Source organism: Peromyscus maniculatus, chromosome 8, assembly GCF_049852395.1.
Source record: "Peromyscus maniculatus bairdii isolate BWxNUB_F1_BW_parent chromosome 8, HU_Pman_BW_mat_3.1, whole genome shotgun sequence".
Classification (NCBI taxonomy): Eukaryota; Metazoa; Chordata; class Mammalia; order Rodentia; family Cricetidae; genus Peromyscus; species Peromyscus maniculatus.
Genome location: NC_134859.1, coordinates 19,934,240 through 19,957,866, shown reverse-complemented (window position 1 = coordinate 19,957,866; position 23,627 = coordinate 19,934,240). Strand labels below are relative to the sequence as shown.

The following is a 23,627-nucleotide window of genomic DNA, read 5'->3' as shown; positions in this document are numbered from 1 at the left end:
TGTCAAGAGGTATGAGCACTCCCCCCATGGACTTCCCGACATAACCATGCTGCTGGGAGATAATCCTTTCCAGAAACAGCTGCCTCCAGGAGAAGCAGGGCAGGAGACACAAAGCCAGAGCTTAGTGGGGAAGGAAATACCCCGAGTCTGGAATGGAAGCAGATCTTATGACTCATGCCCTGCTAGGGGACCTGCCTGGCCTATCAGGAAAGGCTCAGGCATTCTCGCTGCTAGTAGCAGCTTGCAGCCTCATTTGTTCAGGGTTCAAGTGGTATTGGGGTGGGGCCTGGGGAGAAGATGAGCCCATTGAGATCTGTGAATACGAGCATAGCCTTTCTCCAAGGGCCACTGAAGCCCCACCGACAGCCACCACCCCTGCTCCTATCCCATCCTCACGGGCCTTTAGTGCAGGGTTTGGAAAACACAAACATCTGGAGTTGGGTTTAGTGATAAATTGCATTAAAATCACCTTGGCAACTCCAGCCAGCCACATGTTGATTCAGCGGCCCAGAGCTATCATTCTGGGCTGTATTTATATTCTCTACACCTGCCCCAAGGTCTGCGGAAAGAGGTGGTCACCTTACTCCTCCTCTTTAGAGAGTGTTTGCCAAAGATGCCAAGACCAGATTCCAGACTCCAGAGAGCGCAATGTCTTCTCAGAAAACCGGGGTCAAGACAGAGTGCAGGGGCCTTTTCAAGGGAAGGGCTGAAACTCTTCCAGGAAAGATCCCAGGGGGAGACAGGAATGAACCCAGCCAGAACAGCAGCACTGTGAGCTTCCTCTTCCTGAACCTGCAAATCAGTTTCTGTTTCACAAACACGTGCACACAGCTGATTCATGGGAAGAGAAAGACGGCACCAAGGGCCTCTGGCATGACCTTTTCTTTGGCTCCTTCGGGAGAGAACACTTTTAAAAGAAAGTGTCATAAAGGCTCTCTACCATTAAAATTGTTCTATGTGTCTCTAGAGAGGTATTTGCTATTACACATGGGCATAAAGTATTAGTACCAATACCAATTAAAGGAGCTATTATGGACCCCTGACTAAGCTGGGGGATCTCCAGGCATCTCTCTCTCATTAATATGCCTGTCTTGTCTTTTTATTTCATTAGAATTAACCCTCCACTATCCTAAATTTCTCTACCCACCAAGTGTAACAGGATTAATCTCTTTTCATGTTCCTCTCTCCTATGAAATATGGGGAATTAATTTTGACCTTCAGCAACTTGCTGACGCCAGATTGAGGAAGACTTGACTGATTTCTAGTGCCACAGTATGGAGGCACTCTGGCCATGATCAGACTCTTCCTGGAGCTTGTGATAGGTGCTCTGATCCATGTCATGCCAAACACTCACAGGAGGGCACAGGAGGACCCCTCCGACCCGAAAGGTGGCAGAGGTGGCGCTTTCCTTCGCTCCTGCTCATGGCTACACTGTTGTCACTGGCCTTGGGTTGTCATGGTGATGCCAGAAGGAACTGAAACAAAAGCATGCAGCATACAGCATCGCCATCCGGTGGCCTATCTGAGAAACATATCTATCCATTTCAGGGACACGGGAAGGCCCTGGGAACAGGTTAGGTTTTCCTAAGCGAATCAGAGGAGAGCTGAGACCTAGAGCCTCGAGAGAGGGCTATGCCCTAGCTGTTGGGCACTCGAGTGACCTTGCCAATTTTAGCTCTGCTTGGTCTGCCCCCCTGACACACAGGTATTGGGGTGGTCACTTCCCTGTGTGATTGCCGCCTGGTGACTAATCAGGCCTTTAAGAAGAGAGAACCACTTACACAGAACACTCCAGACCTTAAGGCTTTCCTTAGGAAATGCCGGACTCACAAGAAAAGGAAGACTCCTTTTAAAAATGCACCACTGAAATGTGCTGGTTTTGTTGCAGGAGAGGACTCTTCTTCCCATCCAGCTTCACTTCTGTGTCTCTGGAAACAAGAGCTCCTAGATTCCTGGTCCTACAGCTTATATATGAGCGATCAAAGCCAAGTTGATTAACCCTCAGAGCCTCATCTGTAAAATGGGCCTCGATCAAAATACTTCCCTTGTAGCATTGTTGAGAAGATTAAAGGAGACTCTGCATCGGTCACAGCTTAGCACTAGCCCCGGACATCTTAACTACCCAGTCACTGCTAGTCACTGGTAGTCAGCAGCAGCAGGAGGAGGATGTGCGTGTGAAGCTGCCGCTGTGGGAACGTGGTCTCTGTGGAGCGAAGCTGTGTTCACTGCTCTGTAATTGGCATGTTGCTTGGCAAACTCCAAGAGCCTCAAACGGTTCTGTCTGCCTTCCAAGAAAACGGAACCACAGGTGCCTTAACTTACTCCAGGCTGAAGGCAATCTGGTTTGTTTGAAAGGCTTCCACCTCTGATCCCCCGCCCCGCCCCGCCTCCAGTCCAGTAACTTTCCAGGGCATGCCATGAAATCAATGAGTGTTAAATGAAAGCTCTCCTTTCCCCAGGGAAGGCTGTGGCTGCCCATCAGAGAGGGAAATGACAGCCCTAGTGACACACTGACTGAGTTTCCTGCCTTGCATACGATGGGCCTCTAAGTTACAAAGTGCAGCCTCTTAGGGCATGCCTACCTGCTGGCTGCCCACATGGGATTCGATGCCCATCAACTGAGATGTCCCAAGAGTTCAGGGGGATGGGGGAAAGCAGTTAGGATCACATGCAGGGGACACTTTCTGTTCTAACCTTGGCTTCTCAGGTGCCTCCCTGGGTCACCCAACTCCCTCCCTGGCAGCCAGATTCAACAAGGAAGCTGATAGACTATCTCCCAGCCGGAACAATGAATGCTGCTAGCGGCAAACAGTGAGTGCATCTTTACACAGTGAACGACTGCCGGGACTGGACCTTCTCGGGATTAATTACATGGAGGTACACTAGCTACTCAAAAACATCTGACGGCCATGACAACAGACTTCTGAGTTTCTTGGAAACGGGGACTGAGGCTCAGTTTAAGAATGAGCTTTTCAACTTCCAACTGTGCAGTGAGGACTTATTATAGACACCATCAGCCAAGGGGAGACAGGCAGATTTGTCAGAGGAGGCATGGTGGGATTGAAGCACCAGCCGGTACAGCTACACTCATGTGTTATGATTTCTCTCTCTCTCTCTCTCTCTCTCTCTCTCTCTCTCTCTCTCTCTCTCTCTCTCTCTCTCTCTCAATCTCTCTCTCTCTCTCTCTCTCTCTCTCTCTCTCTCTCTCTCCCTCTCCCCCTCCCTCCCTTCCTCTCCCCCACCTTCCCTCCATCCCTCCTTCCCTCCCCCCCTCTGTGTGTGTGTGTGTGTGTGTGTGTGTGTGTGTGTGTGTGTGTGGCCCTGAGGCTCATTTGACCCAAGATCTTGAACATTAAGCTAAGGATGTAACCCTTGGGAGGTTACAGGGGACCACACCTCTCAAGTTCAGGGTCAACTCCAGGGACAGCTAAAGCTTGCCCGTAGAAACCCCTTTGGTGAAGTCTCCGAGAGAACCTAGGATACTGAACTCTTCTTAGTGTCCATCACCTGTCCACAGGAGCATGGCAAGCAAACAGCCAAAGTGGCCTGGCTGGGTACATCCTGAACCGGGCATATCTGGAAGGATGGCAGCTAAGTCCAGAGCAACCAGGAAGGAAAGGGGGCAGACTAACCAAGCACAGACATCCACTTGGTCTCTGTTAGTGCCACAGGAAGTGCCAGAAAGAAAATATCCAGGACCCCTAGGCACGGAAGGGACATTTCCACTTTCAGGTTGACCAATCATTCAAGAGAGAGGGAGGAGGGGCCGGGGGAGACAAAACTCCCATGGACTGCCTCTGAGTCAAAGAAGATGAAATTATCCAGTCAACCAGGGTATTCTAATCAGAGCCTTCTTATCAGACTATCTCCAGCCAAACGAGCAGAAATCCAATCTACAGCCCGCTGAACCCTAAATTCGTTCTAATGGGGACCTGCTTTCCAACTGCTCAACAGCAGGCCAGAACCAGAGATGATGGACTCCAGCCCCGCCTGCGGGTTTTTTTCTGGAAAGCCAGCCAGCCTGAGTTGTGTCAACTCCTGGTCTCCACAGAGGGAGAAGCGTTGCCTTTACCCCCTAGCTAGTCAATTCCATCTGCTCAAAGTGGTTCTGTTCAGCTGGCCTGCCTTTCAAGCCCGGGGAGGGGGGCTTGTCACCTCCCGACTGCTGTCAGCTTGTAGCAGGGACACATTTCCTTTGTTTAAAAATACGCTGTTCTAGAATTTTTGATACACACCATTCACAATGCCGGGCACTTTGATGTCCAGCCCATCTCTCCTTAGTGTAAATGGGCATGACCTTCTTCTTTCAATGTCTATCGTAAGAGGTCGCTCACAGCCTGGCTGGCCACAGCGCCCCCAAACCCACCTCCAGGCAGATGCTATTCTTCTTCTTCTGGGGATTAATGGCCACAGTTAACCAGCCTCGTGGTAGCAGTTATAACTTAGTTTCCCTGCTAGGAGCAAAGAACACCATCTGTGAAACGCCCAGATCCTTGCAGAGCCCTGGCAGGTCATTCTATAAAACAGACTTACAGACTCAGGAAGGGCTAGGACCTTTGAACACGGATCTGCTCACCTATAGCCAGGCAGAATGAGATGGAAGTGGAAGAAGAGTCAGGAAGATGGAGGTTTTTTTCTCTCTCTGCTTTTTGGCTTTATCAAACTAGTCTGACAGCTGCTGTGCTGGACCTACAGCCCAGGAACTTGATGGCCATTTCATTCCAATGTTGTTCTATATCCTGGGGCAATCCGTCCAGGACCTGGGAGTTTAGGGTGTGAAGAGATGGGAGGGCCAGGGGAGTCTTACTTCTTTCTAGACGTGCCCCACCTACCACTTTGTGTCTGTGGTCCTGTGCCTTCTCCCCTTCCAGAGATATGGCTGGCTCACAAACTTAGATTGTGGCACCTCCTAACAGTACAAGGGAGGCAGGCAGTCTGGAACCTCTTCTTCCCTGGGAAATGGAGGTCACAGATCTTTCTCTCTTCCTCCCTCATGGACCAAATGTGGTCCGGCCTGGCCTCACACTCATGACTCTTCTGCTTCATAATGCCTGGAATTAAAGGTATTCAACACCTTGCCTGACTTGGAAGTGATTGGTTAAAAAAAAAAATTACATGCACATCTGTACTCAGATGAAGGCCAGGGAAATCCTGTCACGCGCTATTCAGGGAGCTGGAAGCCTTTACGAACATATGTCCATGGAGAGTACTCACTTCTTACACTTATTTTGCTGTGTGACGCAGGGCAAGTCATTTACCTCTCTGAGAGTTGGCATGCTCATAGGGTACTCAAGGTCAATTCTTAATACTGACAGGAATTATGACAGTCATATACGCATTTGTGCATGTGTGCACACACACTCGTACACACACACACACACACACACACACACACACACACTCCTCAAACCATAACACATGAGCGCAGATATACCAGCTACCTCATCACAAACCAGGGATGATTCTTGCTCATCATAAAAATCTTCTAAATAAGCTGAATTCCTTTCTCTATTTCTCCACATCAGAGTTCAATTATCTTCTTCAAACATTTAAGCCCAAATGACCGGAATGAAATAAATAAGCCCAGAGCTTAAAACTCGAGGCAACATATCTTCCTTTAAATGAAATAAACACTTCCCCCCAGCCTGCCTTCCCAGACAGTCACACTGCTGACTGATTACGCTTCTTCTCTAATGGCTTCTCCCCGCCCACACCCCTCGCAAGGTCACATGCCTACAGACAGCTCTTTCAGCTTCCAGACCGGAGTTTGCCTTGGGAAGGTTTTAGTTCCCTAAATTCTTAGCACTTTCTTACTTCCAAGTCATGAACCTATTCACGGCACGCACGCGCGAGGGCCAGGGTTCTGGACTGCATCATTTAGGCTGATGTACACTGGCCTTGGTGTTCTCTGCCAACACTCTGCCTCTCTGGCCACAAAAAACGAGGCCTTGGAGAGGAGAGATGGAATGCACAGAGGCTTTGGTGTCAGTATGATAGGCATAAAGTCAAAAGAACTCTCCGGAGCATGGCTTAACATTTCCAGTCTGCAAAAACCGTCACAAGAATGCAAAACACCGCCGGTTCCTACTCACAGCAGCTGTAGGGACACCAGCCCGTCAAACAGTCCCTTGGGAATCTCTGTAATCTTGTTACCATAGAGCACCCTGGAAGGAAGCAAATGACAGCAATCAGCAGGGATAAAGGGAGGTGATCACCTCTGCCAGTCCCGGGGGCAAGATCTCAGGTCACCCGCCTCCCTGATCTGCCACATCCAGCCCATCTTCTTATCACGGAGACAGGGGCAGGCAGTTCCACCCTGTGCCGGGGGTGCCGTCCTGGGGGTACCGTCCTGGAGGTGAGGTGCGACAGGCTCCATCTTGCTGCACTCCAGCCCAGCCCCGCACATCACCCCCACAAGGAAGGAGCAGCCCTTTGTGGTACCTCTGAGCTGCTGGTGTGACTCACCCCCCACAGTAAATAAGCAGTGTGGGAGGCCAGCCTGTGTCTTCAATGGGTATTGATCAGGCTGAGCCAGCCTATAGAATGTTTCCTTTTAATATCCCACTGCATCCTAGGAATTCCTGAGCTGAGTTCTTTAATCACCCATCTAGACAGCAGGGCTACGGGTGTGCGGGGGCATCTCCAGATGGTGCAGGCATTGCTGAGTTGAGGCCTGACTCAGTGGGGAGGCTGAGGAGTTTCGCTGTCTCAGATGACGGCAGCTTCCACTCTCTATCCGCCTGCCCCATTCTCTTGGATCTAAGAAGAAAGGAACTCAGATTTTCTATTTTTCATTTAATCTCTCAGGCCTATAATGATCCCCCTGCTATTTCTAGGCCTCATGTTTGGTGACTCAAGAAGCCCGGGGAAGGAATATGGGTTTACCTTTCAAGCCTAGCACCTAGCAGCTCTGTAAACCTGGAACTGAGGCTCTCCAGGCCTCGCTCTGCTTCATCTCATGACAGACTTTGCTGTCCTTAAGGTCCAGCCTCCCCTCTGATCAGGAAACAGAGCTAAAGAGGGCTTGGGTTGCTTCTGTTGAAACCCCTTCTGAGGTCTAAGCTCATGCGCTATGCAAATTATTTCATTCCCACTCAGATCTCGAATCTAGGCTGACGGTCATTCGAGGCGGCAAAATATTAGAAGGAATTAACAGTATTCATGGGTGTGAAAGAGGCCCCTCTCCCCCACCGACGCCCATTTCCAGGGGCCACTGGGAGCGAAGAGTGAGCTCTCCATCAGCCTGCGGGTGTGTTTCATTAATGCTTCAACAAATTAATGACTAACTAGAAGTCAGCATGATGGCGCAGGCTCACATTTGTAATTCATATTAATGTCCCACTGCTCACTGCGCCAAATGTGGTGATGCCGCTGCCTCTGCGTCCCAATGGATGTCAGAGCTTCTAGAGTGGCAGAAGCTGCTGGCGGTGGGAGCAGGGAAGCTGGGGTAGGGGTCCTCAGGCAGTCCATCACTCCTCGGTACGGAGCATCCTCAAACCTAGTGCGTCAATCACCTGCCTCTGTATCAGTCTCAAGGTGCCGGCCAGCAGATCTGTGTGGCTGCTCACCTGAGGCCTTGCCTTGATTACCCTCACTAGCCTTTCACATCTGAGCCCAAACCCCTCTCCTTCTGCAGAAGTCTCCTAAATGTTTTAGCTAAGATTTGCTACCATCGATTATCTTATTTTGCTTCTCCCTAGCAATCACCTTCATATTAGCTTACATTACTCACACATTTATTTAGGCTTAGTTTTTTCTTATTATTTTATAGGTATGGGTGGTTTGCCTGTGTGTCTGTCTGTCCACCATGTGTGCACCTGGTGCCTGCAGAGGCCGGAAGAGGATGTGAGATCCCCTGCGACTGGAGTTACAGTTAGTTGTGAGCTGCCACGTAGGTGCTGGGAACTGAACCCAGGTCCTCTAGAAGAGGAGCCAGTGCTCTTAAAAGCTGAGCCAGCTCTCCAGCTCTGTCAGGCTTAGTTTTTATGTTCTTCCTTTAACTCTCCTGAATGTGATGATGTTACAGGGCATGCCCATGGCTGGGTCTCTAGAGTGGAGAAAGAGCAAGGTCTAGTATAATAAATGCCAGCTGAATGAATGTCTGAATGAATGAACAGGTCTGGGGTAAAGGCTCTCCATCCCTTTACCCTACACGGTCAGCTTCATGAGCCCTGGCGGCTCTTCTATTCAGTTCCTGGTCATATTATTAATGCCTATAAAACTCTGCCCACTCACAGAGCAGGTACCTGCTAAATGGAGGAATGGATAAACGAAAGTGGAGAGGCACTTCACGGAAAGCTTGGCACGCCTCTGAGTCCACTACTGGTGTGCCATTTTCCTGTTTGGCAACCAGACTTCGAATTTCTTCTGCAAGACAGGATTCATCCTACTATCTTGAGACCATTCCCAAATGTCAGCGAAGGGAGCCAGACAAGGGGAATGGGAAGGTTAAGATGGGATCCTGATAGCAGGGGCCTCTCTGTCTCCTCTCCTCTGTGACACTCATCACAATAAGCAGACACTAATCTCACACACGGCCCTGTCTTTGATATCCCAGCCAGATGTTCTATTCGATAAATGAAACTAATTTACTCGGCAGGCAGCAGACACCAGCGGAATCAGGGACTTCCTGTCCTCGGCCCCTGCCCAGTGGGATGGGAGGATATGTTTGTCTTGTTACCTGCATGCTTGTAAACTAGGCAAACAGGTGGTGAAGAGGCAAAACACGGATCGCATGCCTGTGAACACCCTCTTTATTGTCTGGGGATGTCGAAGGGAACAAGGCACTAGGTGATACAAATATAAAAACTGGTGAAACCATTACTATTTCTGATGCCACAGCTCCCACATTACGTGGAGAGGGCTCCATAGCATGGGTATCAGGAGTGAAATTCTAGACCAAACATGCTGGGCTCAAATCCTCTCTCTCAGACTCATTAGTGTGTTTTTACAGAAGTTTTTTTTTTTCTCCCACTAATTTAACATGCTCTTTCTCTTCCCCCTTCCTCCCTACTCCCTCTCTGTGATGTATGCCAGTGAGTGTGTGTATAGGCACAGGGTGTGTGTGTGTGTGTGTGTGTGGTGGCTCACCTGTGTGTATGTGTGCAGGCCAGAAGGAATATATATTCCTCTACGGCTCTCCATTTTAGTTTTTGAGACAGGGTCTCTCAGTGAACCTGGAGTGATGACCGGTGAGCTCCTGAGAGCCCGCCCGCCATCTTTCCCCTCCTCCCCAGGGCTGGCTTACAGTTGTATACCACCGTGCCCTGCTTCTATGTGGATGCTAGGGATCCGGCCTCAGATCCTTAGGCTTGGGCAGCAGGGAGTGTACTCACTGTTACCTCCCCAGCCCAGAGTCTTTTCTTCAGTCACTATGTGCTAGGTACAGTTTGAGATGCCAGGGTTCCCGATGGGTACAAAAACCATTAAGGAGCTTAGATCCACGGCAGTAGACACCACAGATTATGTTTTTATGAGGATTAAACCCACAAGACTCCTGGAAGAGTACCTGGCATCAATCAGTGCCTGATAAATGCTGTCAATTATTGTTATTACTGTGATATGTCAATCATCCACTGTGTTAGGCAAGGCAGGACCAAGGCAAGGCAGGACCACTGTCTCCATTTTGCCTGAGGAAACATGCAGAGAAGGCTCAAGGGACTGCCTCTGCCCTGAGGGAGCTGCTGAGGGAAGGAGGGGAAAACCCCACACTCTCTTAGCCTGGGAGTCCAGTGGCCCTTGGTGGGTGAGGCTTTGAATCTCACCACTGGGCTAAAAAAAAAAAAGGTGGGGCTTTAAAAATCCATGAAAGGAAAAGTCATGGGATGGGGTAGATCCTTTCTGAACACTAACTACGAGGCTGGAATAGCCTGGAAATCAGAAAAAAAGGAAATGCTGCCCTCCTCGACTTGGCCCCAGACCGTGGGAGGAGGGGCGGTGAGCCATGGCCTCCTCTCAGACATACATTACCATTCTCTCCACCCGATCTCCCGGTCTCCCGAGACAGCACTGGGCAACGTGGGGTGGGAGGGGGGGTGAGGTGGGGTGGGAGGGGGAGTGAGGTGAGAGTCAAGATGCATTCGAATTAGAAGCCGATAACTGGGAAAGCCGCTGGGCACTTAATCAATAAAAATAATGCATGTGAGTTGTAGAAATATTCCCCAAGATCAATTTCCCCTGAAGAAATATTTGTTTCTTTTACCAGATTGCCACAAGTGTGTAAGGGAACATAAAGCCTTGATAAACACCTCCTGAAAAATACGGACGCGCCTCCCACCCCGGCCCCACTTACAGCGATGTGAGTGATTTCAGGCCCTGGAAGGTGTCTGGAGCTATGTCCGATATTTGATTCTTGCTGATGTCTCTGAAAACATTAATGGGAAAGTCTGAGAACACGGCTCACAGGTGTGATAAGGCTCTTCCTGAAGTATTCACCCAGCAGTTCAGCCATTCAAAACTGGTACAGAGTAATTGATCAATCAAGCAGTTTATTCACAGCACAAGAGGCAATACCTAAAGAACACATCTCCTACTGCCTCAGGGTAAAGTATTCCTCTGCATGTCTTCTCAGGGTCTAAGGGATGCCCACTTAAGTCTTGCCTGGCACAAAAGGCTATGAATATGTAGGTCATTGGTGTTTAGGTGTAAAGCCACATCTGGAAGCTGTGCTTCTTGGGCATGCTGATGCCCCGTGATCCCAGCACTTTGGAGGCTGAGGCAGGAGGATTGGGAGTTAGAGACCAGCCTGGGCTACACAGTGACACCCAGTCTCAATAAAACAAAACAAAACAAAAACCAAAACCCAACCAACCAACCAACTAAAACAAACAAAACAAATGAACAAAAACACCCCCCCCCCCTCAAAAAAAGAACCCCAAACCAAAGCCAACTTCAAGCCAGGGCCTTGGTCTCAGGTACCATTATTAAGTATTTAACAGTAGAGACAAAGCAGCATGGGTTCCACCCACCCAAAGGCCAGGCCAGGCTCCCTGATGCATTGCTTTCTTGTCTTGTACCCCGCTGGTGATTATGGAAAGCCCGGTGGCATTTCACCTCCCCAGTCATTTCTCATCTCTGACCTGAAGGAGGACAGATGAAGCATCCTCTTAGCTGTGTGATATAAGCAAATCACAAGACTCTCAAAGAACGCCTTTGAGACATGGATGTGTCACTGGCTGGGAATGCTCCTCATTTGGGAACAAGCCTAGGGAGGTGATATATCCCAAGTTTAAGAGGGCTGCTATGTGTTAGAAGGGTCTTCCAAACACAGTGCACATGGTGGCTAGCCTGGCCTCGAAGGTGTGGGTGCCACAGCTAGCCAGATTTCAAAGTTGCTGGTGCAATAGCTTGTCTAGTCTCCCAGATGCAGGGAGTCCTCTGCCGTGTGCTTTCAGCATCCCAGTGAGAACTGGGCCACAGGCTCTTGCTAATGGCCCTTGTGGAGGGGGATTTCTTTTCCTTCATCGTCATTAGCTCAGGGCTGGCCTTTGGGCTCCTGTCACTGGCAGGAGAGAGGCACCGATTTCCTCCGACAAGAAACTTCTCCCATTCAACAAAATAAATCAACGGGCCCTTGCTTTTGTGCAGGAGAGGGAGGGCTGAGGTCTTCCCAGGCCAACAGGAAGAGACACATCTGAGAAGATTCATAAGTGATGGCCGCCAGTGGGGTCAGCCACCCAGCCGCACCAGCCTCTTAAGCTCACACGAAAGGAACACCTCTGTCCTGTCTACCTCCTTCACCTAACAGCCTAGAAAAGGGCCATGCAACAACTTTTGCCTAGACCTCTGCTCCCTTCTGTCCTCCTTCCAAAGTCTGTAAGTTGAAAGAGATTTCCCAGGTTAAGGCCCCTCCTGCACAGCTGTCTGGTTTATCCCTTTAGCTGGCGAGATCGCCTCAAACAAATCCAGATTGTGTTCGCAAACTCGTCAGCTTACACTGGGCTTTTCTTCGGCGCTCCATTTTTGTATAAGGGTCTTAACAAGCAAATACCCTGGATTATCTTAATCTTGCTCACCCTCAGGGTGGCTGCCTAGAAAGCATTTTAGAACAGCACACACAGGGTCTGCTCACGTTAGCGTGGAGGCCCATTTTGGGTTTCCCCCCTCGTCGTGGGATGTCCATTCACGGGGCTCAGACCTCTACCATACAGGAAGTCCCCCAGGCATTGGGAAAGATCCCTACCTCAGCTGTGTGGGGACAGATTGGGGTTTTAGTTCACAACGAGAACTTTGGGGCTCAACTCTCCGTGGGCTATAACATGAGGTGAGATAATCTTCTAATTTGGAAGTGATGGATGATGGGAACCGGAAAAGTGATAGTTTGGTGAGAATAGACACTGGTAGTCACTTAGGCCTTCCCCCCGCCCATTTTTTTTTTATTGTATACATTTATAAATTTGTAATGTGATGTTTGGGAATATGTACTCACTGTGAAATGGCTAAATCAAGCTGTTTAGCACATTCAAACCCTAGGAAGTTCTCTGTTATTACTTGTAAGGACATTTAAAACCCTACCTTCAGAAATTTTCAAGTAAACAATACACTGCTATTAACCACAGCCAACATGGTAGAGGATACATCTTTTGAACATCCTCCTCTAGGCCAACTGAGATTCTGTATCCTTGGACACCTCTCCAGTCCCGCCACTCTACCTCCACCCTGGCCCCTTGAGTGTCATCCTGCCTGCTGCTTCTCTGAGTTGGAAATTTAGATTCGTGTATATGATGGTTCATCTCCACTGTCAACATGACTGGATTTGGTAATCACCTAGGAGACACACCTCTGGCTGTGTCTGAGAGGCTGTTTCAAGAGAGGGTTAACTGAGATGGAGAAATGGACTCTGAATGGGAGTGGCACCCTTCAATGGGCTGGGGTCCCTGACTAAATAAAAAGGGGGAAGGGGAAAAGGCAGCTGAGGACCAGCATTTGTCTCTCCCTGCCTCATGACTACTAACTCAAACAGCCATCGTAAGCCATCACTTTTATGGCTTTCCTGCCATGATGGGCTATATGCCTTTTAATTAAAAAATATCAGATATATGGGTGTTTGCCCGCATGTATGTCTGTGCACCATATATGTGCAGAGGTAAAAAGAGGGTGTCAGATTCCCTGGAACTGTAGTTACAGATGGCTTCTGGTCATGTGGGTGCTGGGAATCTAACCAGGTCCTCTGGAAGAAAAGCCAGTGTTCTTAACTGCTGAGCCATTTCTCCAGGCCCTGTATCCTTTAAAACTGGGAGCCAGAATGAACCCCTCTGTCTTCAAGCTATTTAGTCACAGAAGGGAAAAATGTAACCAACGTGATGTGTAAGTGGGACTATATAGATCTCTAAGTGACACTATATAAATCTCTAAGTGAGACTATATGGATCTCTACGTGGGACTATATGGATCCCTAAGTGAGACTATATAGATCTCTAAGTGGGACTATATGGATCTTTAAGTGAGACTATACAGATCTCTAAGTGGGACTATATGGATCTCTAAGTGGGACTATATGGATCTCTAAGTGGGACTATATGGCACATTTAAAGACTGCAGGAAGAAACAACCACCCTGAGAGGTTAAGGGCATGAAGCTGTTAAGGTCTTGACACAGGCATTTGGGTAATAAGTGGACATCTCTACCTCCAGACCTTCAGCTCAAGGCTGTTCCTGATGTCACTAAGCTGGACACAGTACAGACAGTCTTGGCCAGGGTTCAAACCCCAGAGTCATTTGATTTGTTAAGCCAGGTGTTCAGGGCACCAGAAAACACAAATCTGTGTATTTACTAAATCTGTAAGAAGTGTGCATGCAGGAGATCCCTCGGTCATACTACCCTTGTTTCAGAATCTAGTCATGCTGAGACCTACTCAGTCCCCTACAGCTATAAACGGAATGACTAAGAGAGACCAGCTTTTCCAGGCTGGAACAGCAACTTCAGTACATAGAAGGGATAAGCAGGGAATTAAAAAAAATAAGAGACTAGGAAATGTTACAACCTGTGGAAGATTTGTTCTACCCTTGTGCATGCAAATGAAAAGAATTTGTTTTGGTTTTGAGACATGGTTTGACTATGTTGCTCAGGTTGGCCTCAAACTCACCACTCACAATGCCTAAACTCCCGAGTTGGGATTATACCTGTACCACCACATCTGGCTTCAAAGAACTCTTATAATGCCATTCTGGCAGAGGAGCACAGGCTTGCCCTCAGTGGTAGGGTTGTCCACAAATCAACTTTATAAAACCAGGAAAACGGTCTCCAGTATCCCATCTCTTACTGATATGGGTTTTCACCTGGCACAATTTATTTTAATATTGGGGTGACCATTAGAAATAGGTAAGAGTGGAGCCAATGATTCATGGATAATTCTATTTTTTAGAGAGAGACCAGGATGTGTTCAGTCACAGCCGAGAGAGGAATTTCCTCCGGTTAAATATTATGTATAAACTATTCATGGTCACCTAGGAGAAAATCATGATTAGGGTCTGAAATCCATTTGCATCTGAGACTTATCTGAGCCCACACCATTAAACAATAGTCTATATTTTTGAAATTCTATTAGTCAAAAAAGTTTAAGTGGATTCTCTTTCCGCCTTCCACCCCTTTGTGGGGCATCATAATAAATACCAGTAGCATCAGAAGTAATCAAAAATTAAATTCACTCTCCAGGTTGTGACTGATAAGGTCTTATGAATTTTGAATGTGCCCATTGTGGCAACTCCAATAGGATGGAGGAAGGACAGTAAAACACAGCCAAGCTCTAAATTACCTGGACTTCACAAAAAATTAGAACAGTAACTTCAATCATGCAGGAGCTATAGGTTGGAGGCAGTCACTGAACTCGTCATTTCTCACCAAAATTACTATCTGGGTGCATAATCAAGCTGGGCTTTAAAAAATGAATTTGGGGGGGCATGGAGTCTGAGCTGGAGAAGCAGGGACACCAAGAGATGAATGACCCGAGATTTTAAATATTAAGGCCTATATTTATACAGCTCTTCCAGAAAGGATGCTGCCAAAGAGAGGGAAGGAGCCTGTGCCTTGAGCTGGCTCGTTATGTGGGTTTCCCACTTTTGGAATTGCACTAGGAGAAAATCTTGTTTGCTTTGGCTTTCCAGGGAGATGGGAAGTTGGCTTCCTGAGATTGGAGGGTAAGCCTACTAATGCCACTGTTTTGTGGGCATGTTTATTTTTAACATGAAAGGACTCAGTAGACCTGGTTGATACAGGCTCCTCCCACTCAAGGGAAATCAGTGAACAGACCTGATATGCAAGGGAAAGCAGGATGGAGTCCATGCATATTTTTCATTCTCCAGTGGAATGAAAACAGCACACTGAATACCAGGTTAGGCTAACCGTTTCCCAACATGGAAAGGGAAAGGGGTCTCCCTTTAGAATCTTTTAAAAAAATTATTTATTTATTTATTTGTATTTTATGCCTGCATGTATGTGTGGTGTGAGGGTGTTGGGTCCCCTGGAACAGGGAGTTACAGACAGTTGTGAACTGCCATGTGGGTGCTGGGAATGGAACCTGGGTCCTCTGGAAGAGCAGCCAGTGCTCTTAACCATTGGCTATGAACTACCATGCATGATTTCCATGCCTTCCATTTGCCCTTCCTGTTGCCTAGGACAGCTTACCAATTTCTGATACTTAATTCCTTATTTTTTTGTGCTCTCCCAACTGTAGTGGAGCCTCCATGAATCTAACTTTCATTTTTGTTGATGCTCCATCCAGACTGGCATGTAGCGGACATTCATTTAAGTATTAACTGTATGTGTATATGCATGTTTGTAGGAATGTGAATGATGGTAGTACAAGATGTGAAGCCACTATCACATTGCTGTTGATATCACCAAAGCCAAGGGCATTAAAGTTGGCCAATATGGCTCTGGGGGTGGGGCAGCTCACCTGCTTCTCTCACAAGGATAATTTCACTTTTCTCTGGTCAGAGAGGCTCTTTGCTCTACATGCTGAAGCTCACAAACCTTACCAAGTGTATGTAACACTTCATCACAATCTCAGGAGACCAGCCTAGACCTGCCTGAGAAGAGTGGATGTGATCTGTCTATCGGGTGGGATGCCTACTACACACCGGGAAGCCCTCTACCCATCCACCCGCCCATGGAAACATTCTGATAATGTCTTCCCAAGGGAAACTCACATTCGCTTCAGTTTCTTGTACTGGGTGAAGGCTCCTGCAGGAATGGATTTGATGGAGTTCTGTTCTAGGCGTCTGGAGAACAGAGCAGAGAACAGTCAATTAACCAACCACTTCTCACCAAGGGACCACTGAGGGGTTACTGTATTCTCTGGCCTTGAGGACAGGACGGCGTCTCTTAGCAAAAAGCACAAGGGCACAAGTCCCATGTCCTGGTTGTAGGAGACAGGACACACACTGCCATAGCCACAGTGTGCAGCTGTTGGCCTACAGAGCCTCATCCAAGGGTCCAAGAGCTGTCGGGGGAAGCTGGAAAGAGGAATCGGGGCTTCGGGGCTTGACTATCAGCAGCTGCCTTTGGAGGCAGCTGTGCTCTTCAGAGAATGCTGTGGGAAGCAACCAAGCAATGTGTTGAAAGAGTCAATGTCACAAATAGAAGGAAGAAAGAGACAGACCATGAGACTGCCGTGTCTCCCTGCCATGGAAGCATGCTGCTATTTAGTTGACATCTCAACCGCAGAGCTAATGGGCATAGCTGTCAGTGGCTGGCTTCACTGTGGCACTTTTAATATTGGGGTGAAACAGCCTTAAAGCCTTCAGGCTTTCAGCATGACACTCCTCAGACTGGCTCCCCGAGAGTCTGCAAGCCTCAGGGCCCAGGCTGGACTCCTAAGATGCTGCTGGAATGTGTGCCATATACGTCTTATGAATTTTCTCAAATGCTTTTACTCTTAGGACTCAGGGAAAAAAAGAAGAGATGCTGCAGGCCCAGAGCCCAGAACTTACTGGGAGGAGAAGGGGCCACGGGGAGTAAGTGAGCCTTTCCAGTCTTATTATTTCATCTCTCAAATGCCTTCCCACCGCTAAGAACCGGTGTGGTGAGAAACAGGCCTGAGCGGCAGGTGGGACGCTCTATTACAGATGATAAATGACACCCGAGCCCGGGCTGAGGACTCAGTACCTCATCCCTATCCATCTCCCTTCTCCCCAAGGTGCAGATCTTTTCATCAGCTCCTCATTTGGCATGGCTGCTCCCCAAACCCTCAGCTGGGAAGACGAAGACACACACACACACACACACACACACACACACACACACACACACACACAGAGAGAGAGAGAGAGAGAGAGAGAGAGAGAGAGAGAGAGAGAGAGAGAGAGAGAGAGAGCATGAATATGTTTGGAAGGGGGTGTGTGGGGTGCCGGAGGGAGAGAGGGGAGGGACCAGTTCCCTCAACGGCTATGTCTAGTGGATGCACACTTCTGGCAGGGAGGATCCATTCATCTTAAAGAGTAATCCTCACTGCAGAGTGAGGGAGACAGTTGTATTAATTTGGGCCTCCACGATCTCATCTTCATTGGGGGAACAGAGTATTTGTTACTGGAATCACTAATGGAGCAGTTTGCCAGCAATTTTCCCATTTCAAACAACATCTCAGCTGCTAATGTGGAATGGTTTGTCAGGCCTACCCATAACACAGACAAATCACTCTCTAGGCCAAAGGAAGGGGGAATGAGCAGGAGCCCAAAGAGGAAGGGCGGGTGAGAGGAGAGGGAGAATCAGGACAGATCATTCTTGGCTGCCGGATGAACACGGTTTACAAATGAGACGGCCACGGTCTGTTAGCAATGTCTTTGTGCCCTGCTGGAGGGGGTGGGGAGGCCACTTTCCTGGGACTGCAGTCAGAGGCAGGTTGGACAGGGGCCTGGTTGGCTGACTGGCTGCTGGTGAGTCACCAAAGCTTGCTAGAGGGACTCAGAGACCATGGGCTACTGGATACAGCCACCCACAGAGGCTGTCCTGACAGACTTTCCAAGGACATTCTCATTTTCCAACTGAGTAGAGAGTTCAGCAGGGATTTCTCAGCCAAGGCAACAGCTCCGCGGATCTCTGGGGCAATGCAAGCTCTCCGGGCATTGTGTGAGTCACCTGCCACTCAGGAAAGGGATTCCATGGTTTGCTGCCTTTGGAGAGAACCATTGTCTACAAGGAGAGTGACCTTTTTCCTTTTTGACAGGGGAATTCATGGCTCCTTGCTGTAGCTAGAAGCCTCTCTCTCTCTCTCTCTCTCTCTCTCTCTCTCTCTCTCTGTCTCTCTCTCTCTCTCTCCCTCTCTCTCTCTCTCTCTCTGTCTCTCTCTCTCTGTCTCTCTCTCTGTGTGTGTGTGAAGTAACATTGGGTACAAGTTCTGTTATCTATCTGTACATTTCTAACCAACCAGCCTCCACTTTGGCAAGTACTAAGGGAGAAGGTGCTTCAATGAGCAGGATGTGGCACGAGACCTCAAGGACTTTTAAGAGAGGCTGTTGACAGAGTTGAATCCAAGACGGCCCATCACCGAACTGAATTTCACTGCTACCATATAATCAAGGAGAACCATCGTTCATGGAGTTGTGTTTTTATGTCTTATTATTTCAGCTGCACTGTCCTACTTGTAGACAAGGCAAAGGGAACCTCGAGGGATCAGATAGCTTGTCAAAAAGAACAAAGCTAGTTAGTGGTGGAATTGATGAGTCCTATTTCTATCCTTTGGTCACATTTCTTGTCCCTATTTATGAAAATGGGTAACCAGAGGCTTTCTCAAAGTCACCAGAAAGTCTGAGGCCTTAAGACCCCACTGACATCACAGATACAGATTTTCAGTAGATAAGGAACCTCTCAGAGCTGAGGAATGAGGGACAGAGATGTAAATACTCTCCAGCTCTCTGGATCCATGGGTTCCATGGATTCAACCAACCGTGTTTTTAAAAAAATAAAAACATTCCTAAGAAGGCATCTATTTCAACATGGATAGAGTTTCTGGCCATGATTTCCTAAACAAAGCAGTCTACTTACACAGTACTGACACTGTTAGGTACTACAGGTAGTTAAGAGGACTTACAAGGGACAGGAGGACGTTCATAGGTTATACCCATTTTATATAATGGATTTGAGCATCTGAGGATTAGGAGTTTTATGGGGTTCCTGGAAGCACCCCACCCATGCATACATAATATGCATATGGAGTACAAAGGGAGTGAGGTTTGGACAAAAGACAAAGAACCCCAAGCTTAGCCTATTAACCCTGGTGGAGAGCTTGGCTTGCATCCTGCAAGCCTCAGATTTTCTCACTCTAGAAATGGGCTTTAGCTGTATTTCTCAGCTTCCCATTGGACCCTTAATGGAGTGCCAAAGGGATGACATGCTCAGGAGGCAGTGAGACCTCTTTGGTGGTGGTGGTGTAGCTGTGAACCACCCATGTCCCTTAAGTAAAAAAGGCAAGAGGAAAGATAATAACATTAAGAACTAACAAGTGTATAGAGGTCAGTCGCTGTGCTTCCAGTTTTATATGGCATGTCAAACTTAATATTTACACACCTGTGAGGTGTATCTCTAAGTTATTACCACCTCCCTTCTCTCCCTCCCTTCTTTTGCGACACAATCTCCTTACATCTAGCCCAGGCAGAAACAGAACGTATGCTCTTCCTGCCATAGCCTTTCAAGTACTAGGATTACAGGCATGCACCACCATGCCGCAATCCCCTAAGCCTACTTTAAACATGAGAGAGCTGAGCCTCAGAGAGGCAAAGACACAAGGCCAACGTTAGGAGAAGCTAGAGCGGGGCTTCCCATTCAAGTTCATCTCATTCCCAAAGCCCTGACTCTCGACCACCGGGTTTTATAGAAACCATCATTCTCCTGGTTCCCGCTGGCTCATCTGAGGGAAAATGGCCCTCCTGTCAGGGGAACGGGAGGGTGCAACGTGTACATGTGGATGCACCCGGGCACACAGTCTCACAGAGCAAGGACCTTGAGGAGGTTGAACATGTCACCTGTCCTGCAGCTTGGAACAAGGAGGCAACGATCTAGTCTCCCAGTGAATATGCGTCATTGTAAAGAACAAGAAGCCCAGGCATTAGGAAAACCTGTCACATTTCAAGCTAAGTCTGAAGCCAGCAGCTGTTTTAGGACTCTCATAACTGGCACATGTGTCTTGCTTTGTCTGGCAAACATTCTTCAGGCTGCAAACAGATTTAATAGAGCTAGCATAAAAACAAACATACAAATCAAACACCCAAACATCTTCCTGCACCAGCAAAAACAATGGGAACATCTGACGGGGGATTTCAGCCATTTGTTCGCACTGTATTGATTTGCCCTAGTTCCTCAGGTGCCCCCTTAATGATGTGTCATTTGCAAACATGCGACTGAACACGATATATTTCTGGCAAGGTGTGAGTCACCATGATGGCAGAAAGAACGCAGGGCTATGTCCAGTATGGGGGCGCGCCTATAAGTCACCCTATAAAGGAGATTCTGGGGCTATGTTAGATGCTGGCAGTAATGACAGTATGATGAACATCTGGCATGTATCAAGGGCTTTTGAATGTCAGACAGGGCGCCCTTCATACACTGGCTCACCTATTCCTTTCTACAGCGCCACGAAGCGTGCAGTACTGTCGTACTGTGTTAGAGGAGTGGTCCACGGGGTCATTTTGCCTAAGATCAGTAGCTAATGAATGGAAGCCAGACTGCTGTGACCCTAGTACCTGGCTCCTTAACTCTAAGCTCTACTATCTCAGGGTTGGGAAATAAAGACACTTTATTCTTTTAGTCCTTGACAGTTTGTCACTGCTCTTAGTTTTCCCTGACTCAATAACACACTCTCACTCTCTGTCTCTCTCTGTCTCTGTCTCTGTCTCTCTCTGTCTCTCTGTCTCTCTGTCTCTCTCTCTCTCTCTCTCTCTCTGTCTCTCTCTCTCTCTCTCTCTCTCTCTCTCTCTCTCTCTCTCTCTCTCTCACACACACACACACACACACACACACCTGTTATGTGTGCATGTGCATTTGGAGGTTGGTGTTGGGTCTCTTCTTCCATCGACCCCCACCTTTATTTTTGGATACAGTCTCTCGCTGGACCTGAAGCTCGATTCAGCTAGGCTGACTGGTTAATGAGCTCCAGGGATCTGCCTATTTGGCTGCTCTCCAAGGCTGGGGCTATAGGCACATACTGCCATGCCCCGTGCCCTACTTTCTATGTGGCTTGTGAGGATTTGAACTCAGATCCTCATGCTCGAGCTGCAGGCACTTTATGGACTGAGTCATGTTCTGAGCGCTTTGACTTGGGAACGCTTGTTAGGATATCCAGACCCTGAGGAAGGACGGAAATCCCATGTTTATTTGTCTCCTAAGCCATCCTGAGACATCCGCTTGGAGACCATACAAGAACTCAGAGTTGAGAAGTTTAGTTCTTGATACCTGACTATGTCTAGAATAGGGCTGGAGATGATCCCTTTCAAGGTATACCCCGAGCCCAGCCTGGGCAGGCCCTTTCTTTACTTTTGCTCTTAGCAGCAGGGTGTAGTCTCCTTCATTTAATTCATATGTTGGGTCTACAGCGAAGATGAGGAATGTGGGCAAATGTGACACATGCCCTCTCTAATGGACTGTCTGCAGAACACCTGGCATTGCCTAGGGACCCAGAGGTGGGTGCAGGCACAGTGCCAGACTTGCTGTCCTTATGAGGTGTGTGTGTGTGTGTGTGTGTGTGTGTCTGTGTGTGTGTGTGTGCGCGCGCGCAGATGCCCATGGAGGACAGTCTTTCATCTCAAGAAAAATATGAACGGTGTAGGAATTTGAGACGAAATCATGCTATCACGTCACATTTGTGAACAGGGTTTTGCTTTTCACATTCCATTTTTAGTGACTCCCAAACACTGCTAACCTTCCAGGTTACACCACTTAATCCTCATAGGAAGTCTTTAGGGAGTTACGATAACCTGCACTTACCCTTTTGGGGTTCCTGAATCAGACACGAGATGTTAAGCAATTGCTCCTAAAGTCAGAGACAAAAGCAGGATCCAAGGGCAAGACTGTTGACCCCAAGGCTCAGAACCATCCTGTGCCCCGTCACTTTCTTCATATTGCCAGCATCTGCTCCCATCCCCGTACGCTATCTCCACCCTCACCCAGGCCAGCGCCTCAGAAATCTGGTGCATTTAAACATTTAAGTATCCAAGATGTCTGATCGCTAGTGTTCTGGCTGTTCATTTGGTTGGTTGGTCATTTTTTTTTTTTCAATTACACAACTTTTGTAAGCCCCAAGTCTAGGTAAGCCAGTGTCTCCTGATGTTGGCTGACTATGAGGTTGATATTGGGGCGTGTGTTCCTTCCAGATGTCCACTCACAGCTTCACACTGAAGCCCATCTACAGCCCTTCGCCATCAAATCAGTCTTCCTTCCACAGCAAAGGACACAAGACACTAGAAGACACCACATGGGGATTCAGAGCAAGCGTGGAAGAGACGGAGCCGAGAATCAGAAGGAACTCGTCATACAGATGGTCCCTCTAGAGCGTTTGAAGGCCCAGGAGGAAGTCTGCAGACCAAGAACACAAGTGTGTGGGTCTCTGGTTCTTCCTTGAATCTTTCCTGGCTGGAGGCTGGAGCCAGTTCAGAGAAACACCAGGGAGCTACGTGAACAGTGCCCTTGATGGAAGCCAAGTTTCGAGGAAAATCTACAGCAAACCCTCACTGTGGGTTTTCTGGAAGAAAGCTATTTTTAGAGAAACTGGCTCCGGCATGCGAGGAGACCAGCACACACTTCTCTGAAAAAAAAAAAAAATCTAAGAGAGTCTGCCAGGTTGCTTTGCATGAGATAGGAACTCCTTCCAAATGTCGGGAGTGTGGACCGTTTCCCAAGGTTAAGAAGATTTAAAAGAATCTGCAATAGCTATGGACTGAGAAAAGGAAGTGGGGAGTCTGGCACCATGCCAAGCATTCCTAAGTGGGGAGATATGAATCTGGATTATAGGTGGCCATGGGCAAGAGGTAGGATTCTTGACATTAAAGAGAAGGCCAAGTTCTGACGTAGTCTGGGCTGATAAATCAAACACACCTTTTCCGCTGAGGTGCATCCTGCCATTTCAACTCTGCTCCTCTCTCCTCCTCTCATCGCTCACCTCCTGGTGTCCTATCACCGCTACAAGGACATACCCTAGCTGCCTCAGAGACTCTGGGCTAACACACAGGTCCCCCAGCCCGGGGAACTGCTGGTGTTCTCTACCACACATTCTCTCTTACACATCACCATTTAAACCTACTCCCCTGAACCACAGGGACTTAATTCGTCTGCTTTAATCTCTCAGCTCCGTTTCATCACAGAGGAGAACGAGGTAAGCGCAGCGAGAGAAGTCCTGTGTGATCCATCTGGTAGACAGTGGGTGCCCAATAAGCAGGGGCAACCTTATTACCATGTCTGCATATATTTGCATGAAGATGAGCTACTCTCAAGTTCAAGTCACACCGTATGTGGCTAGGCTCTGTCTACAATCAATCCTCCTGCCCATAACTCTTAAAAGAAGCGACTGTCTTCATGGAGGCCCCTGTTCAGTAGGTGCCTCCTAGGATATGCTTTTGGATTCTTGTGGCCACTAAGAATGAAAGTGGTGGTAATACCGCAGTGGCTATGGTTGGGGAACAATGATTATCGTTAACAGTGTATCT

General features: G+C 48.2%; 1 protein-coding gene across 1 annotated transcript in view; it reads right to left on the bottom strand.

Annotated features, from left to right (window-relative positions):
• Window positions 1–23,627, bottom strand: part of Slit3 (slit guidance ligand 3) — a 595,100-nt gene that overhangs the window by 103,330 nt on the left and 468,143 nt on the right. Inside the window, exons 10-12 of the mRNA XM_016005185.3 lie at window positions 16,146–16,217; window positions 10,292–10,363; window positions 6,093–6,164 (exon numbers count right to left, since the gene is read on the bottom strand). Coding sequence (XP_015860671.2) covers window positions 6,093–6,164; window positions 10,292–10,363; window positions 16,146–16,217 — 216 coding nt within the window. The remainder of the gene's footprint in view (window positions 1–6,092; window positions 6,165–10,291; window positions 10,364–16,145; window positions 16,218–23,627) is intronic.